The sequence below is a fragment of the Balaenoptera physalus genome (assembly GCF_965194825.1).
Source record: "Balaenoptera physalus genome assembly, chromosome: 10".
Lineage (NCBI taxonomy): Eukaryota > Metazoa > Chordata > Mammalia > Artiodactyla > Balaenopteridae > Balaenoptera > Balaenoptera physalus.
The window spans coordinates 48,003,703-48,021,400 of record NC_138889.1 but is presented as its reverse complement, the minus strand read 5'-3'; the positions used below and the strand labels follow the sequence as shown (position 1 = coordinate 48,021,400).

At 40.7% G+C, this 17,698-nt stretch overlaps 1 protein-coding gene and 1 long non-coding RNA gene across 5 annotated transcripts in view; one reads left to right on the top strand and one right to left on the bottom strand.

Annotated features, from left to right (window-relative positions):
• LOC309636770 (uncharacterized protein) overlaps window positions 1-14,858 on the bottom strand; it is a gene marked incomplete at both ends in the record, with an annotated part of 45,670 nt that extends 30,812 nt beyond the window's left edge. For both annotated transcript variants that reach the window (XM_082410292.1, XM_082410293.1), the window contains one exon: window positions 14,636-14,858. In XM_082410292.1, the coding sequence (XP_082266418.1) occupies window positions 14,636-14,858 (223 nt within the window). The remainder of the gene's footprint in view (window positions 1-14,635) is intronic.
• LOC309636781 overlaps window positions 14,580-17,698 on the top strand; it is a 64,259-nt gene continuing 61,140 nt past the window's right edge. For 2 of the 3 annotated variants that reach the window (XR_014250222.1, XR_014250223.1), the window contains exon 1: window positions 14,580-15,863. This is a non-coding gene — a long non-coding RNA (uncharacterized lncRNA). The remainder of the gene's footprint in view (window positions 15,864-17,698) is intronic. The other variant, XR_014250224.1, reaches the window with a different exon arrangement.

Here is a 17,698-nt window from a genome sequence, read left to right as displayed (position 1 = left end):
GTTTCCACCGATGTCAGGGAGAGATGTATATTTGTCAAGGACCCAACAAAGATTGTATAGTAGGGAGCCAGTCTGAAGCATAAACGGTCCAAGAGTCAGCTTCATTATGAAAGTGTTTATTAGATTCATAAAGAAAAGGGTGGGGATCATTAGTAGACAACCAAGGTGAAGACATTGCAGACAACCAGGGTGCGGAAATCAAATGTCCCTAATTGGGAAATCTCCAAAGAACTCACAAATGTGCTTCATGAGGGGAAAAAAAAATCACTGAATATCTACCATGCCCAGAGAGCACTAGCTCCAGATTACAACCATACAATTAAAGCCTGATATTTTCTGAATGTGATCTCTTTGTTCTTTCCCTATGCTTATCCTAGCCTCGAGAATCGCAGCTAGTGAAAAAGAAGCCCATCATGCTTCCTATGCCATAACTGGCTTCTCACCATGATGGAGATGCAGGATGGAAAGAGGAAAACTTCAGTTTCAAATGGATTTCATAGTTTCATTTTTTCAGACTGGACATTTCAATTATTAGACTGAGATCGTTCTGGGAACTAAAGTGATGCTTTATTATCTGGGAGTGACTGGAATAGTCTTAAGACATGATCTAGTTTTCAGGTGGAGCAGGTAAGAAACAGCTTGAGAGGAGTTGTACGAATTGTTATCAGTCGGGGGAGACTGTTGACTTGTCACAGACAAGCTGGATGCTGATCAATTCCATTTCCTCTTCCAGGGAACACAAGAAAAGTAATTCTCAGCTTCTGTTGTAGCTGGGTTGGGGTCATGTGACTGGGGTCTCACCAGTAAAATGTGAATGGAGATATACTATTATGTAGCCCTAGCTATAAACCACTCCAATGATTCCCAGTCTAATTTTCTCCTGACCTATGCCTAGAAATGAGGGAGACTATACATGAGGGAAATCATGCTGTGTAATGGGAAATCAATATCCCTGAGTCACTGCTGGAAGCCAGCACTACCTAAAGATCTCCAGCAAATCACCTGACCCTAGGCAGACTGTAATGTGAGCAAAAAATAAACTTTAATTTTTTTTTAATCCACTGATTTGAGTTTGTTTTCCTCAGCAGCTAGAATTAATTACCCTGATGAATAAATACACAGCCTAATTCTCTTTCCACAAAATTTTAATAATATCAGCACTTATATGCATCGTATTCACAACTGATTGTGATTAATCAGTGAATGGTAACAGTAAGTAGAAAATGATTTCTGTAGAGAACCAAGTATCCAAGAGTCTCTCTCCTTAAAGCCAGATGCGACTCACAGAAATCCGTCCTTTAGTGGACGGGGTTATACCTATGTCATAGGGCTGTTGTGTGGAGAGAGGAGCAGTGTTTATCAATCTGAGGTCCACAGGAACGGTTAAGACCACCTGAGAATTCTAAACCCTATCCAATCCTGATCTCTGGTGGCCTCGGCCTGCAGCGGCTTGAAGGAGGGTTTCAGTTCCCGGCCAGTGACTGAGGTCGTGTCGCGATGGTGAGCGCACTGAATCCTAGCCGCTAGACCAGTGGTCATTGACAAGGCCCTGGCGCTATGGCTTTGCAGAAAGAGAATTCCCACAAAGACGGAAAGTAGTGAAACAAGTAAAGTATTTATTAGGGAAAAAAGAGTACCGTATGTGTGGATAGACACACGGGGCGGGGCTCAGAGAGTCACACCCTCGTGGCAGTTTAAATCACTTATATGGGGCATTTCTTCCTGGTTTCCTTTGGCCAATCATTTTAATTTGCCTGGCTCAAAGTCCGTATTTGGTGTATCTCAGGATTTTCCCATGTGTGCGTGCGCATCTCTTAGCCAAGATGGATTCTACCAAAGAGGCCTATGGGTAGTGAGCATCAGTTGGCATCAGTTAGTATCACTCCCCTTTTGACATCCAAGGAGCCTTTCTGCACATGTGTAGTCGGGGAGGTCTCCTGACTTCGAGAGTGAGAAATATGTGGTGTCTTATCTTCTATCTGGGCAGTGCCCAGCCTCCTCTCTCAATTATCCTGTTATTCCCATCTCGGAGTATGGGTCCACAAGGAAGGAACTCAAACCATTTGCCCCAGGGGCCCATCTATCCCCTGCCTCAATCCTAAAACAAGGTTAACTCCTGGTTTCTCGGTGGGAAGAAGAAATTAAGACTTCTGGTTGGATTAATCAGAGAAGAATTTGGTTAAGCACCAATTTGAGCTTGGCCTGGAGAGGTGGGTAGGATCTGATTAGACAAAGAAGAACAGAGCGGGTATTCTGGAGGGAAGTGCAGCCCCAGAATGGCTGCAGATACAGGATGAGTTTGTTGCTAGGACAGAAAATGGACGAATCATTCAACATGATAGCTTCCTATATTTGGACCATGGACATTAAGGGTAAAAAAGATGAAAAGGGATACAGGAGAATTTTGAATAAAGATAGCATAACTGACTTTTAGATGATTCCCAGGGAAAATATATTGAGAGCTTACCATGTGCCAGTTACTGTACTAGGTTGTTTATATTTCATTTAATTCTTATAATTCAGTGAGGTATGGACTTTTATTAGTTCCATTTTATAGACGAGAAAACTGAGGCAGAGGAAAGGAAAGTAACTTGACTTCAAGTCATAAGCATAGCAAGTATAACATCCAGAATTCAGACTCAAGTAGGTGACTCTAGTAAATGCTCTTAACCACTATACTATGTTTTAAGAATAAGACAGTGAATGTTGGAGGTGGTGAGGAGTAGTGGAAAGAGTTTTACCTTTGAAATCATAATAATTGTGGCTTGAATCCTTTCTCTGCTATATGAAGTCTTGGGCATATGAACCTTTCTGAGTCTAAATATTTTTTAATGAAAATAATACCACCTACCTTTATTTATTTTTTAATTCAAAAGATCTCTGGTATAAAGGGCAACGTGTACAGTACATAGAGCACACTAGGTGGCTCAATACACAGTAGCTCTTGTAACAGTGCAACATTATACGGGGTGAAAGAAGACTATGTATTTAAATTTAAGATTTTTTTTAAAATTGATTAATTAATTAATTAATTTTATTTATGGCTGTGTTGGGTCTTCGTTTCTGTGCTAGGGCTTTCTCTAGTTGCGGCAAGTGGGGGCCACTCTTCATCGCGGTGCGCGGGCCTCTCACTATCGCGGCCTCTCTTGTTGCGGAGCACAGGCTCCAGACGCGCAGGCTCAGTAGTTGTGGCTCACGGGCCTAGTTGCTCCGCGGCATGTGGGATCCTCCCAGACCAGGGCTCGAACCCGTGTCCCCTGCATTGGCAGGCAGATTCTCAACCACTGTGCCACCAGGGAAGCCCTAAGATATTTTTTATTTTGCAGTTAGATGACAGAGATAAGCATGTCTAGAAAGTGCCTAGCAAATACTTGGTATTTAAAATCAGTTTAATAAACAACAAGGTCCTACTGCATAGCACAGGGAACTATATTCAATAGCCTGTGACTAACCATAATGGAAAAGAATATATTATATATATGTATAACTGAGTCACTTTGCTGTACAGCAGTAATTAACACAACACTGTAAATGAACTATACTTCAATAAAATTTTAAAAATTAAAAAATAGAGTCTATTTAATCTGAATCTGATTTGGGGGTTGTCATGGGGTATTCAAATGGCACTGCCTGATGAATTTACAGATGTATGACTGGAGCTTGGGATAAAGGTGAGCATTGAAACAACAGGCACCTATATAATGTGCTAATTGAGTTCGTAACAGTGGATGAGATTTGTGAGAAAGAGGTGTAAAGTGGGAACACTAGTGGCTGTTATGTTGTGGGGCATGAAATGAATCCAGGGAGGAATGATCAGAGAAAGAGTAACTGTTACCTTCAAATAAAAAAAGAGTTTGCACTTCCTAGAGAGAAATGGGCTCTGATAGGATTTGTCTCTTACCCGGAATACCTAGTGTCATGAATAAAAAGATTGCTGAAGATGAAGTATTTGTCACAGACAATCCACAATGTGGGTTCACATGTGGGTAATATTTTTAAATTGTATTTTTAAATAAAAAGTTGCCTTTCTCTCTCCTTGAAAATAACTGGTGAATTAGAAATGTTGTTATTCATTCCTACTTGTTATCATGCAAACACTTTAAACAGCTTCTTGTGTTTCTATTGGATTTTTTTTTTTCAGAATAGCAAAAAGAAAAATAGTCCTTTCCCATGGAGAGTTTAAGCCTACCTTGTCTTTTCAGTTTCTAATTTCTATTGCATTTTTTTCAAAGTAATCTTTCTGCTATTTATTCAACAACCAAACATTTGTCAAGCACCTACTAGATGGAAGGCACTCTGGTAGGCTCTCTGGGGATTACAAAACTAAATTTAAAAACAATCACGGGCTTCCCTGGTGGCGCAGTGGTTGAGAATCTGCCTGCCAATGCAGGGGACACAGGCTCGAGCCCTGGTCTGGGAAGATCCCACATGCCGCGAAGCGACTGGGCCCGAGAGCCACAACTACTGAGCCTGCGCGTCTGGAGCTTGTGCTCCACAACAAGCGAGGCCGCGATAGTGAGAGGCCCGCGCACTGCGATGAAGAGTGGCCCCCACTTGCCGCAACTAGAGAAAGCCCTCGCACAGAAACGGGGACCCAACACAGCCATAAATAAATTAATTAATTAAATAAATAAACCCAAAGTTAAAAAAAAAAAAGAAAACAATCACTGTCTTTAAGGCCTGTGTATCTCAGTGAGGAAGAAAGATATTTATACAGAAACTATGCGTACAAATGACCACATAACAGGCCTTATGTGAAAAAAATCTTCAAGTGAGCTAAGGATGCAGCACTGAGCCATGAAGATATTTAAGATCCGTACAGGTAGAAATGAGAAGTGAGGAGGAGGAAACATTGCCTGAAAATTTGAGTAATTATAAAGAGTTAAATTTCAAGATTTTATTGTTCTTGTTTGCACAAAGCTAATGTATAATTTTGATGTGTTGCATTAACTAAATATCAAAGAACGTAGATGGTCCCTCTTCCTTTTGATTTTTTATTTAACCATATTAAGCAGTCTAGCTTATATAAAAATTTTAAGACAAGTAGTTGTAACTTTCCATAATCATCCTACCGTTTGAAATATACCTACTCAGGCGTAATTCTAAAGTTCACACTAGTATGTACGGGGAATTTTATCTTGGATCTTTCTAATCTGTCACCTACTCAAAAGGCAGAAAGAGATTCCTTTATTGCAAATCCGTTGGCCACAAGAATCTAACCCATTCAAGATGGAAGAACTAATTTAGTTACTAGCAGTTTATTTATGGTGCTTTCAGGATTTCTATCTATGAAATAAATTAAGATTTTATCCGATGACTAACATACTGCAGGGATAGACCAGTCCTCAGAGCTCTGGAGCAAACCTTTTTTCTCTTTGAAGAGTGTCACAGACTTTTAAGGGTTTGTTACCAAGGGAATATAGTAGAGGGAAAATAGCCCACTGTACAGATTTTGTTAAATCCTAGCTTCCTTCACTTACTATCATAACTGTCACTTCTTGAGAGAAAAGCTTAGAGAGATCTATCTCTACCATGTTTTGCATTATCATTCTTATAGTTTTTCATAATGTGTGACGCCAAGAAGAAGCAATCATTGATTGGATAGAGATTCAGGCTCTAACTCATTAAAAAAAAAGAGGGGCTCTTATGAGACTTAGTCATATTTTAATAACAATAATAATAATAGAACTTATTGAATACTAATGCTGTATCAGATACTGGGCTAAACAGTTTATCACACATCAAGTTTGCAGGCATCATGGTATAAAGAAAAGAGCTCATGTTTTAGGGTCAGGTAAGTTTGAGTTCAAAACTGACTTTTGACTCTTAACTATCTGGGTGCCTTGAACAAGTTGCATATCCTCTTTGAGTCTCATTCCCTTATGAGTCTCATTCCCTTATCTTTAAGAAAGGTACCAAAATATCTAACAGCTATTATATGTGTAAAACCTCTTCTAAAGCACTTGACACATAGTATGTGCTCAATAAATCTACAAGCCTAACAGTAGGTACAAAAAATTTATCCATGCTTTGAATACCATTGTCCTAATATTTCTCACCATGTGGCCTTAATGTCACCAGTTAGAGGACAGGCTATAAATGACTTCTACAAAAAAAGCTAGATTGGGGTACACATTAATCTTGAATCAAAAGACAGAAATTATTGTTAATATTTACAATGCCTTGGTTGCAGCTGAAAAACTAAGTCAGGTGACCTGCTGCTTGCCTTTGGATCCTCATGGTAGCTTTACATGCATAAAAATTAATTTATTCCACTAGCCCATTCCATTTTCTTCACCCTCCCTCAGCTGCAGTTTGAAGATCACTAGTAACATTACCTTCTTTAGCTCCTCTGATGTTCCAGACACTCATAAGACATACCACAACCTTTCCTGCCAGACATGAACAAAGCTTTGAAATCAATGACAGTTTTCACAGAACTTTTTTTAAAACCATCCTATGATGAGCAATTAATAGGTTGTCTCCTAATGGGGGCTTGCGTGCAATTAGTGCTAACATTCTATGGGCAATTTTGAATGTTTCTGTTTTTGATCTGGATCCAGCCGAGTACGTTTAAAATCTCTCGATAATGTTTCATAGTGTTCTGTGTAGAGGGAGACCTTGTACCTCATTCATTAGCTATGTAGTTTTACATTTTTTTCTAATCACTTTTGCTGGTATATAAAATGCAAATTGATATTTGTATGCTGAATTTACTAAATTCACTTGCTAATTCTTATAGATTATCTGGGGATCCTTTCGGATTTTCCACATCTATAATCATGTTATCCACAAATAATGACAGTTACTTCCTCCTTTCCAATAATCACACCATTTGTTCTAACTGGATCTCCAGTATATTGTTTTTTTTTTTTTTTTTTGAACCCAGTGTTTATATTTAATTAATTTATTTATTTATTTATGGCTGTGTTGGGTCTTCGTTTCTGTGCGAGGGCTTTCTCTAGTTGTGGCAAGCGGGGGCCACTCTTCATCGCGGTACGCGGGCCTCTCACTATCGTGGCCTCTCTTGTTGCGGAGCACAGGCTCCAGACGCGCAGGCTCAGTAGTTGTGGCTCACGGGCCCAGTTGCTCCGCGGCATGTGGGATCTTCCCAGACCAGGGCTCGAACCCGTGTCCCCTGCATTGGCAGGCAGATTCTCAACCACTGCGCCACCAGGGAAGCCCTCCAGTATATTGTTAGACAAAAAAGGTGATAGTGGGCATCTTAATCTTGTTCCTGATCTCATGGTGCAAACTTCAAAGATTTTACCATTAATTGTGAAGTATACAGTGAAGTTTTGGTAGATGTTGTTTAACATATTAAAGAAGTTTCTTTCTATTTCTAGTACGCTACAAGTTTATAACATGAATGGATGTTGAGAAGAATCCATGCTTTTGTCTGCAACTATTGAGATTATCATATGATTTTCTCCTTTATTTTCTAAATATAGTGAATTATATTGATTTTTGAAGATTGGAACAATCTGAAATAAACCCACCTTAATCTCACTTGATTCAGTTATCAGCTAATACAATTTAGGATTTTTGCCTCTGTGTTTATGAGAGATATTAACCTGTAATATTTCTTTCTTATAATGTCCGTATCAGGTTTTGTTATCAAGATTATACTGGCCTAGTAAAATTGGAAGTGTTCCCTTTTTTTCTATTCTCTAATAAAATTTAGCAGAGGTTGGTGCTATTTTTTCCTTAAACGTTTGGAATAATTCACCGCTAGACTTATCTGTGCCTGGAGTTTCCTTTGTGGGAAGGTTTTTATTTTGAGACACATTTCTTTACTAGATATAGGACTATTCAATTTTTATAATACATCTGTGTATGTTACAGTAAATTGCATTTTAAAGTAACTTACTCTTGGGACTTCCCTGGTGGCACAGCAGTTAAGACTCCAAGCTCCCAGTGCAGGGGGCCCGGGTTTGAGCCCTGGTCAGGGAACTAGATCCCAGATGCATGCTGCAACTAACGGTTCACGTGCCACAACTAAAGAGCTGGCAAGCTGCAACTAAGGAGCCAGCCTGCCACAAACTAAGACCCGGGGCAACCAAATAAATAATATATAAATAAATAAAAATTTTTTAAAAATAAATAAAATAACTTACTCTTACTCATTTTATCAAAATTTCACTATTTATTAGCAAATGTCTTTCATTATTCTGTCATTTTAATTTCTCTCATATCTGATAATAATGCCCTCACTTTCGTTCCTGATATTATTTGTGCTCACATTTAATCTTCATAACAATTCTATGTAGTGATTATTATTATTTCTCACGTTTTCAAAGGAGTAAAGGAATCTCAAAGAGCTAAAAAGCTGCCCGTGTTTAATTAGCTAGAAGGCACAGAGCTAGGACTCAAAGCAAGGTCTGTAGCCTCAAAAGCCCATATTCTTTACAAACACATCAACACTCATTTCAAACATACATTGTAGTCATGACTATGCTGATTTCAGTCCTTTCAGAAAAAAAAAAAAAAAAAATGCATGTAGGGGCAGGGCTTTTGTCCAAGCAAATGGAACAGGAAAAAGATATATTTACTTTCCTCAGTCTCTAAACACTTACACATTTGACATCAGTGCTGTGAATTATTTTCCACTTAACATGTGCCATCATATGCTCTTCAATTTCTCTGAAGAGCTCCTCCCATCCTATTAGAAAATACTGAATTATCCTTTAAGCACCAGCTTCTATTCTGTGAAGGATTTTTTCTATTCTATTCTTCTACAGTATTCTGTGTCTTTGATTCCATGAAGGATTCCTTAACTCTCCCAACAAAATAAATGTCTCTGTTGTATTACCACTGTAGTTACTGAAAAAAAACAAAAAAACTCTCTATTATAGCTTATATACTTATATATAATATTGTGAATATGTTTATAAACATCTGCCTCTCCTAATGAACTATCAATCTCTTGAGGATATTAGGAACCATGTCTCCTGCATCTTTCTAGGCCCCATGTTCAACATAATGACAGAGGAGGTGCACGGTGAAAACATCTTCATTATTTTATAGGACTAATTATTTTTACATGCTTTTCTTACCTCCCCTAAGAACTCTTCTCTCAAGGAATCTACCACAGCAGAACTTTGCTTGGCATGCATTGACTGTGTTCTCTACGTATGAACTTTCTCGAAAGTAAGAATAGTTTAAACTTCTTCCATTATTTGAGGCTGCAGTTCTAATTATTTTAAATGATGATACTGATACATGGCTTCAAAAATTGAATCACATTTTAATGTTTACATTTTATTAATTAATGCTTAAACATATGCATTCCAGACTCAATAGCTGTCTATATTATCTCAATTACAGATAATAGCAAAGTCTAAATTTGATCTAAATTTGAGGTTTTACTAAATGTGAGAGTCAAAATAAGCATTTTTCCTTCTCCCCTTCTTACCACTCCGCTCCATTCTCCCCTGTTCTACTAATTACAAACATATTGTGTGATGGGCAAACCAAAACTATCTGAGGCACCTCACTGAAGGCCTAAGAAAACCGGGTAGAACTTAGAGCTGCAATATGGGGCAAAGCCACTAGGTGGAGCCCCATAAAATCTATGGTCATCTCCTGCCCGTTATTAAACACTTCAGTCCATAGGATGCTAATGCTGGAACGGACCAAGGAAAGCAAGGAACCAACCCCTTCATTTTCACAGAGGAGGAATCTGGGAGCCAATCAGGGAAAGAACCAACCTAGGTCACACATTCACATTAGTGAAACCGAGCAGAATCCTGTGAGGCCCTCCCAGTTACGAAAGCCCTTCTGTGTCCCCTGTCTCTTGCTTGTAGAAAAGCTGCAGTCTCCCAGGCATCCCCTGAGTCACAAAAGGCTCAAGCAATTAATGGTTAGGGCAATAGAGTCACAGAGTCTATAGTTCCTCCCTGAAGGACATAGATAACAGTGTCCAATGCACATTCCTGAGTTGTTTTGCAGATACTGTAACCACCAACAGAGGGAAAAAGCTGGCCAGATGACCAGACTATAGCCATAATGTAAGCTGCTGCATCTTGAGCAGTACTGAATCTATGGCTTGCACAATTCCAGGAACTGGCCTCAAGGAAATGGGAACAAAGAGACCCTGGAGTTGAAGACTAACTGTGCTTAAAACAATCAAGATGACGCTGACCAGACCACCACCTGACCAGTTTCAGAACGACTGTCGGAGCTGACTGTGCTGTTCTGCACATGGCCCCCGCCTGCACACAAACTTCCCGGCTTTTCCCTATACAACCCTCTCCCTCTAACCAGCAAGAGGGAGATGCTTTGGGAGACAACAGTCTGCCATCATCCCAGGTTGCCGGCTTCCCGAAGAAAGCACCTTTCTTTTTCCACCAACCCTTGTCTCTCAAACATTGACTTTTGAGCAATGAGCAGCTGACCCTGAGCTCGGTTCTGGCTCTGGCTGGTAACAGCAGTAGAAAGCCCAAATCAGCACCCAGAGTCTGCATTGCCCTGGGTCTTTGCATTTGCTACAGCAATGGTTTTCTCCTAGAGTTATGAATGGAAAAGCTGTACAGCTTAAATAAAAACAAGATACATACCTAATCAATCTCCTCAGTGGCAAAGAAAAGCAATATTGGCATAACATTAATTAGCTTGTGTTCTGGAGTCACATACTTTTAGCCAAAGGAAGTGAGCTTCATAGTCAGTGCCTGCAACAGTGTGCATTAGAATGAAGGTATCTAGGCTTCTTTCTACTGGATAATTTAAGGGACCTTGTATCACTGTTCTGCCTCAACTCTGGGAAGGGGTTTGGGCAGAGTGAGTGGAAAGGACTGCCTGTAGCTTTTCCACTGACAAACTGTGTGGTCTCAGAGGCAGGTTTCCTGCCCACTGTTTCCATGGGGGAAAATGGTGCAGGCTGCTTTGCCTAATGGGCACAATCAGAACAAGAAGTTACGGGGCTTTGGGATAAGATGATTACAGGAGAAAACTGATCATCACAGGTTATCACTGGTAGCTTCTCTGCCCCTTCAGTCCTATCCCTTTTCCCACAGTTTTCCTCATTCTATCATGCCTCTGTCCTAGAAGGGAACGTGGCAAATAAATCACAATTACATACAGTGATCTGAGAAATGGAAATAATACAATAGGGATGATTATGACATGAGGAAAACTATGATTCAAATGTCTAGCAAAAACTCTGGCATATACACAGCAGTGTTAAAAAAAAAGGTTGCTATTTCTATGCTGCTTCATTGCTCTCCAATATGTTTACAATTAAAGAAAAACAAAAGTGAGAATATCTTTTTATCTCTGTAACGGAAGAGAGCGGGTCTTCTAACAGAGAGCTGTTGTGTCAGTTAAATATTTATACATAATGTGTAATAGCTACTCTTATTAAAGATACTTCATACCTCCAAATGTAAGGATTAATTAGGCTCTGGTATCTTCATTTTTTAGATTTGTAAATTGAAAGTAAAAAGTAAATTAGAAACTTCCTATAACATTTACAGAGAGAAAAATATGCAAAGCAGGTTGGTGCTTTCACACTTTGTTAGTGTCATTCCATATTACTAAAAACATTTGAGAAACATTTTTGTAATCTAGTAGACAATAATTAAAATGTAGACAATAACAAAGCACATACTTATTCCCGGCACTGTTTCAACTGCTATATAGAAGCATTATTTTGCTTATTACAACCAAATTTGTGAGTTAGGTAGCATTACCCCAATATTTCAGAAGAAAATGCCAAGACAACAATAAAAATAAATTGTGTCACAGGTAAATGTCAGAGTTGGAATTTGCCATTTGGTCTGTTTGGCTCCAAAACCTGTGCTCCTAACTACTACATACTTAGGTTCATTATTTGTTTCCTTGGACTCAAAGCTAAGAAAATTAACTATGGAAAAAGCTACTTGCATATAAAGGTTTATTTATAATAGTGAAAAGTTAAAAGCCAAATAAAGTACATATAGTGGAAAACAACAGTAAATAGAGTAAATTATGAAGGGATATATATATCTATCTATCTCCTATATCTTTGTAGATAAAAACATGAAAAATGCTTATTGTATAATAACTTCTTTAAAGTATGATATAAATCTATACTAATTCTTTTTGAAAACTTCTTGTATATATTTCCATTTCGGAGATAAAGAAAAGAGAACAAATGTCGTTTCTGATGCATGACATATACTAGAATAAGAAGGTAAACATAATAAACTCATTCTGATCAGCAAGTTCTAATTATGAGAACGTTTTAGTTCCTAGTATTACTAAGCTTTGTCTCACCAAGCATTTGAGACAATAATAATTATATCCTTGTTTTTGATAAGTAGGTTTTAGAAGTAATGACGCTTGTAAGAATAAAGCCTGGGCTTCTGATGTCCCTACAGGGGGACCTAAGCTGGAGAAGAGCAGGCCCCCCTACCTGTGATGACAAGGCGGGAGGTGAACCCTGGAGAGGCAGTACTGCTGCAGTGCACCCCCTGCTTATTTAAAGGATGCACTGAAATCTGACCACTTAGCTTCTCCTTTAAGAACATCAAGTAAAGAGGGGAGTTCCATATGGTAAAATCATTGCCTAAAAATTAATAGTAATATCACACCCATTATGAGTTTTATCCCCTCTAAAGGGTAATCCCAGGACCTTGAGAAGACCCACAATGAGACAGAGAGTGGACAAACAGAGGGATAAGCAGTTGATCCCACTGATTTCTTCTAGGTCCTCTGTACTCTACCTCTTTCCCTTTTTTTTTTTGGAACCAAGTGATTAATTGCTCTCATAGTGGTAGATTATTGAGGATTCTTTTCTCTCGCTTTGAATTTTCTAGCAACAGATATAAAAACAAGACAGGAAAAAAATACACAAACTTGTTACCGGAAAAGTAATCACAGAACAAGATCATCAGTGACATGTGTACTGATCAGTGGCAGTGACATATATACTTCTTTCCCTTGTTTTGTTTTCCCTATGGAGTGACATTGCTTTAAAACTTTTGTTAAAGGAAGAGCATTAAAGAGACTGGAGAGCAGTTAGTGTAAAAGGATCTAAGAATCTTGAAAAACCCAGCAACTTATCTTTCTACTCCAGATAAGTCTGAGACCCTTTTTTCTTCCCTCTATTTCCGTTCTCAGAATCTAGTGCTCTAACATCTCACACACACACACACACAGAAATATTGCCATATTTCCTACTTTCTAAAATCAGCTCTCCTCCTCCTGGGTTCCCTCTTGCTATGAGATCTGTTCTGGCAGTGAACTATCTCTCCCCCACCCTTCTCCTCCTCGACTTCTACACTTCTTTTTTTTTTTTAATTGAGATATATAGTTGATTTACAATGCTGTGCCAATCTCTGTACAGCAAAATGACTCAGTTATACACATACAGACATTTTTTCATATTCTTTTCCATTATGGTTTATCACAAGATATTGACTATTTTTCCCTGTGCTATACAGTAGGACCTTGTTGTTTATCTATCCTATATATAATTCGACGTCTACACTTCTTTCCTCACACTTTATACTGCAGTCATTTGGATGCACATGCATTTTTCCAAATACACCAGCATGTTCAGTAACTCTGTGCCTTCCTACATGCCTCCCCTCTGAAAAATCCTTTCTTCTTCCTCATCCCAAATTATATATTCTTCAGGTGACCTCTCCCCCTTAAAGCCTTCCCTACACCACACTCTCCCTCCCCACCAGTGAAAGCCTGCCCCATAGGGTTAAAACAAAAAAATTAGTAATGAACACAAATTCTTGAGCTTGTCTTACAGAACAGCAGATGAAGAAACAACTTGTTGAAATCCCCTCTGCGTCGAACACAACAAGACTGGCTGAAACCAGTTGGAGCCAAGATGGCTGATCAAACTTTGGGCAGAATAAACCTGCTTGTCCGATTGGTGACCCTTTGATATTGAGACAGGCTGGGACCTGGGACCTGGGACCCGGGACACTTTGCTGCAGTGCTTGCACCTGGACAAACGTCTCCTCAAGCAACAAAATACAAAGAAACTATAAGGGACTAAAAATAACTTTGTGCATGTGCAGCTGGGGCAAATTATGGACAACAAGATACAAAAAGACCAAAAAAGACCAACTGCCACTTCTGAAGAGCCGGGAGCAAAAGCAGGGGGTCAGGAGCAAAAGCAAGGTACTGAGAGTGCCCGAAGCACAAAACACCACCTAAGAGGTGGGCAGAACACCTAGGCCACCCCTCCAGCCCGACCCCTGGACACACCCCTACCCTCACCCCATATAAGGAACCAGCTCTCCGCCCTCCCCTCCCCCCCCCCCCCCCACCACAAGCAGGCAAGCAAGTGCGGGAACCTGTTTGTTCTCGCTCCCCCCTGCCGCAGCAGGGGCCCCAATAAAGTCTTGCCTGAATTTCTTGTCTGGCGTCTGATCAATTTCTATTGATTAAGGAGGCCAAGAACCCTGATCAGTAACAATATCACAGCCCAAATTGCCACCTCTTGCTTCATACCAACTCCCTGGAATTTGCACGTGCAGAGACAGGAAGCCTGCTTGGGCCTGTGCATAGGAACTTGGCACTTCCTTAGCCTTTGTAAGCACCACACCCTCCCTTTTTCTTCACGGCCCCAGAGCACCACACCCTCCCTTTTTCTTCACGGCCCCAGAGCCCAATCCTTAAATATCCACCTCACCTTGCCATCTGGGAGATAGATTTGAGAGTTCTGCTTCCTGTCTCCTTGCATGGCCGCTCTGCAATAAAGACTTTTTCTCCCTGCGAAAGACTGTTGTCTCCGTGTCTGGCATCATCGCTGGCGGGGGGCAGGGAGGGTTGCGGGGGGGGGGGGGGCAATACAATCTCTGCTCGGTGTCCATCTTTAAGGCCCAGCACTTTCCGAATCTCAGTAGATCCCCCATTTTATAATATAATTATTTGTTTATACAGCTATCTCTTCCTTTGTACTCTGAGATCCTTAAAAGCAGAAACTCCTGGTTGACTTTATAACTTCATGAATGGATGAATGGATGAATAAATGAAAGGGTATACACCAACTGGCAGGTGAGATGTTTGAAATCCCGCCAACCAGAAATCTACTCTGGAGCCTGGGGTGGCGCGTGCGCAAACCCTCCGTCCTGTTCTCCTTCGCTGTGGATACATCTGGGTTGGCTGCTCCAACGGAGTCTGCAGCCCCGCCCTAACTGAAGTACGGGAAGACTGGAGGCTGCTTAGTGCACAGGAAAGCCTCACAGCGTCAGAAACTAGCAATCTGGGATTCTGCTTCTCAGAAGAACCCTGCCTTAAATTCTTAAGCAAAATTCTGCTTTAAATTAGCCCGTGATCTTGGGCAAGTCTCTGTAATTTTCCTGAGAAAATTCTGTTTCTTCGTCCACAATGAGAATAGGAAGTCCAGTCTATTTATTTCCACGTTACGGTGTTACGAAGGTGCTGGAGCCCGGGGCCTGGCCAGGAGAGGGCGGTGCGTCTGGAAACAGGAAGAGGTGGAGCGAGCGCAGGGTGGCGGTAGCGGTGTCGGCGGGAGTAGACCACAGCCGGGGATTCTGGGTAGCCTCGGGCAACAGACTGTGCTCTCTGCACCAAGCCTTCTGCAGGTCCTGTGGCCCTGAGCTGCCCCAAGCTAGGTGACAACATGTCTCGCTGCCACCATGGACTAGGGTGTCTGTCGTGAAAGAAGGTTGTTTCCACGAGCGCAGCGAATCCATTAAGACCTGGAGTGACGGCTCCTCGCTGGATGGAAGGAGCGCCCGAGCCCCCGACCAGACCCTGCCCCCTCTCAACAACTTCTCTGTCGCAGAAAGTCCCTGATGAAGACCGGGAGACGGGGCCCAACACCTTTGTCATAAGCTGCCTGCAGTGGACCACGGTCATCAAGAGGACCATCCACGTGGACTCTCCAGAGGGAGGTGAGTCTGGGCCTCCTCGAGGCCGCGCTTTGAGAGCTTCCAAGCCCAGTGTGAGAAGGGGCGCAGATGGACAGATTAGGAGTTTACCGTCTCAGCCCTTCCGCGAGCTGGGAAGAGCAGGGCTTCTTAGTCCACTGACCCGGTTCTTCGTCGTCAGACTGGCGGGTTCGTGGGAATCCTGGGCGGAGCTTGTTGACAGTACTGGGGCGGGGCCTCTGCCTGTCTGGAGATCTGTGGAGGGTCAGGGGGCTGCATTTTTAATGAGCATCTTCATTGATTTTGAGACAGGTTGCCCAGAGAATCAATTTTTAAAAGATTAATTTAATAATTGGAAGAGATGATGTAGAATCACTTAGATCAAAACAAATCGTATAAGGAGGTGTCTGGTGAAAGCTTTGCTCTCACTTCTGCCTCATATGCTCTCACCCCCGAGTTAACTGCTGTTCTTCTGTGTCTGGGAAGAGCTTCTTCACACATGGACAGATCCATTCAGATCCTTTTGGGTTGTACTCTCCTTGTTTTTTCTTTTTACACAAAAGGTGGCATTGTATGCAGACTGTTCTGAACTTGCTTTTTTCGCTTAAGTTATCTAGAGGAATCTTTCTGCTTCCATATATAGAGAACTGCTGCTACATTTTTTTTTTTAATAGCTGCACATGTATGTCCCTAAGTTTGTTTAGCAGTTCTTTATTAATGGTGACTGGGGTTGTTTCCAAACAATGCCACAGTGAAGTATTGGGTTGGCCAAAAAGTTCCTTTGGTTTTTAAGTAAAAATTAAAGACACATTTTTCATTTTCACCAATTATTTTACTGAACAACATATTCACTGTTTTGTTCCACTACCTTCTGCCATTTTTCAGGCAACTTCATAATTCCATCTTCCCAAAATTTATCTTTTTGAGCAAAGAACTGTTCCAGGTGCCTTTTACAGTCTTCCAGGGAATTGAAATTTTTTCCATTAAGAGAATTTTATAAAGACTGAAATAAATAGAAATCCGAAGGTGTTATGTCTGGTGAATATGACGGATGAATCAGAACTTCCCAGCCAAGCTGTAACAGTTTTTGCCTGATCATCAAAGAAACATGTGGTCTTGCGTTATCCTGATGGAAGATTATGTGTTTTCTGTTGACTCGTTCCAGACGCTTTTCTTCAAGTGCTGCTTTCAATTGGTCTAATTGGGAGCAGTACTTGTTGGAATTAATGGTTTTGTTTTCCAGAAGGAGCTCATAATAGAGGACTCCCTTCCAGTCCCACCATATACGTAACCACCTTCTTTGAATGAAGACTGGCCTTTGGTGTGGTTGGTGGTGGTTCATTTCGCTTGCCCCACGATCTCTTCCGTTCTCACAGCTTGTTTTAAGAACAGAATGTTTTCATTACATTTCAGTAGAGAATAGCGTGTGGAAATACGGTCAAGAAGGTTTTTTCTCTTAACTTATGTGGAACCCAAACATCAAAGTGATTAACGTAACCAAGCTGGCACAAATGATTTTCAGTGCTTGATTTGGATATTTTGAGTTTGTCGGCTATCTCCCGCATGGTATAACTTTGATTGTTCTCAATTAATGTCTCGATTTGATTGCTATCAACTTCAACTGGTCTACCCGACTGTGGAGCATCGTCCAGCGAGAAATCTCCAGCACGAAACTTTGCAAACCACTTTTGACATGTTCTGTCAGTCACAGCACGTTCTCCGTATGCTGCAAAAATCTTTTTTTGCGTTTCAGTTGCGTTTTTACCTTTCTTGAAATAATAAAGCATGATATGCCAAACATGCTGCTTTTTTCCTTCCATCTTCAATATTAAAATGGCCACACAAAAATTCACCAGTTT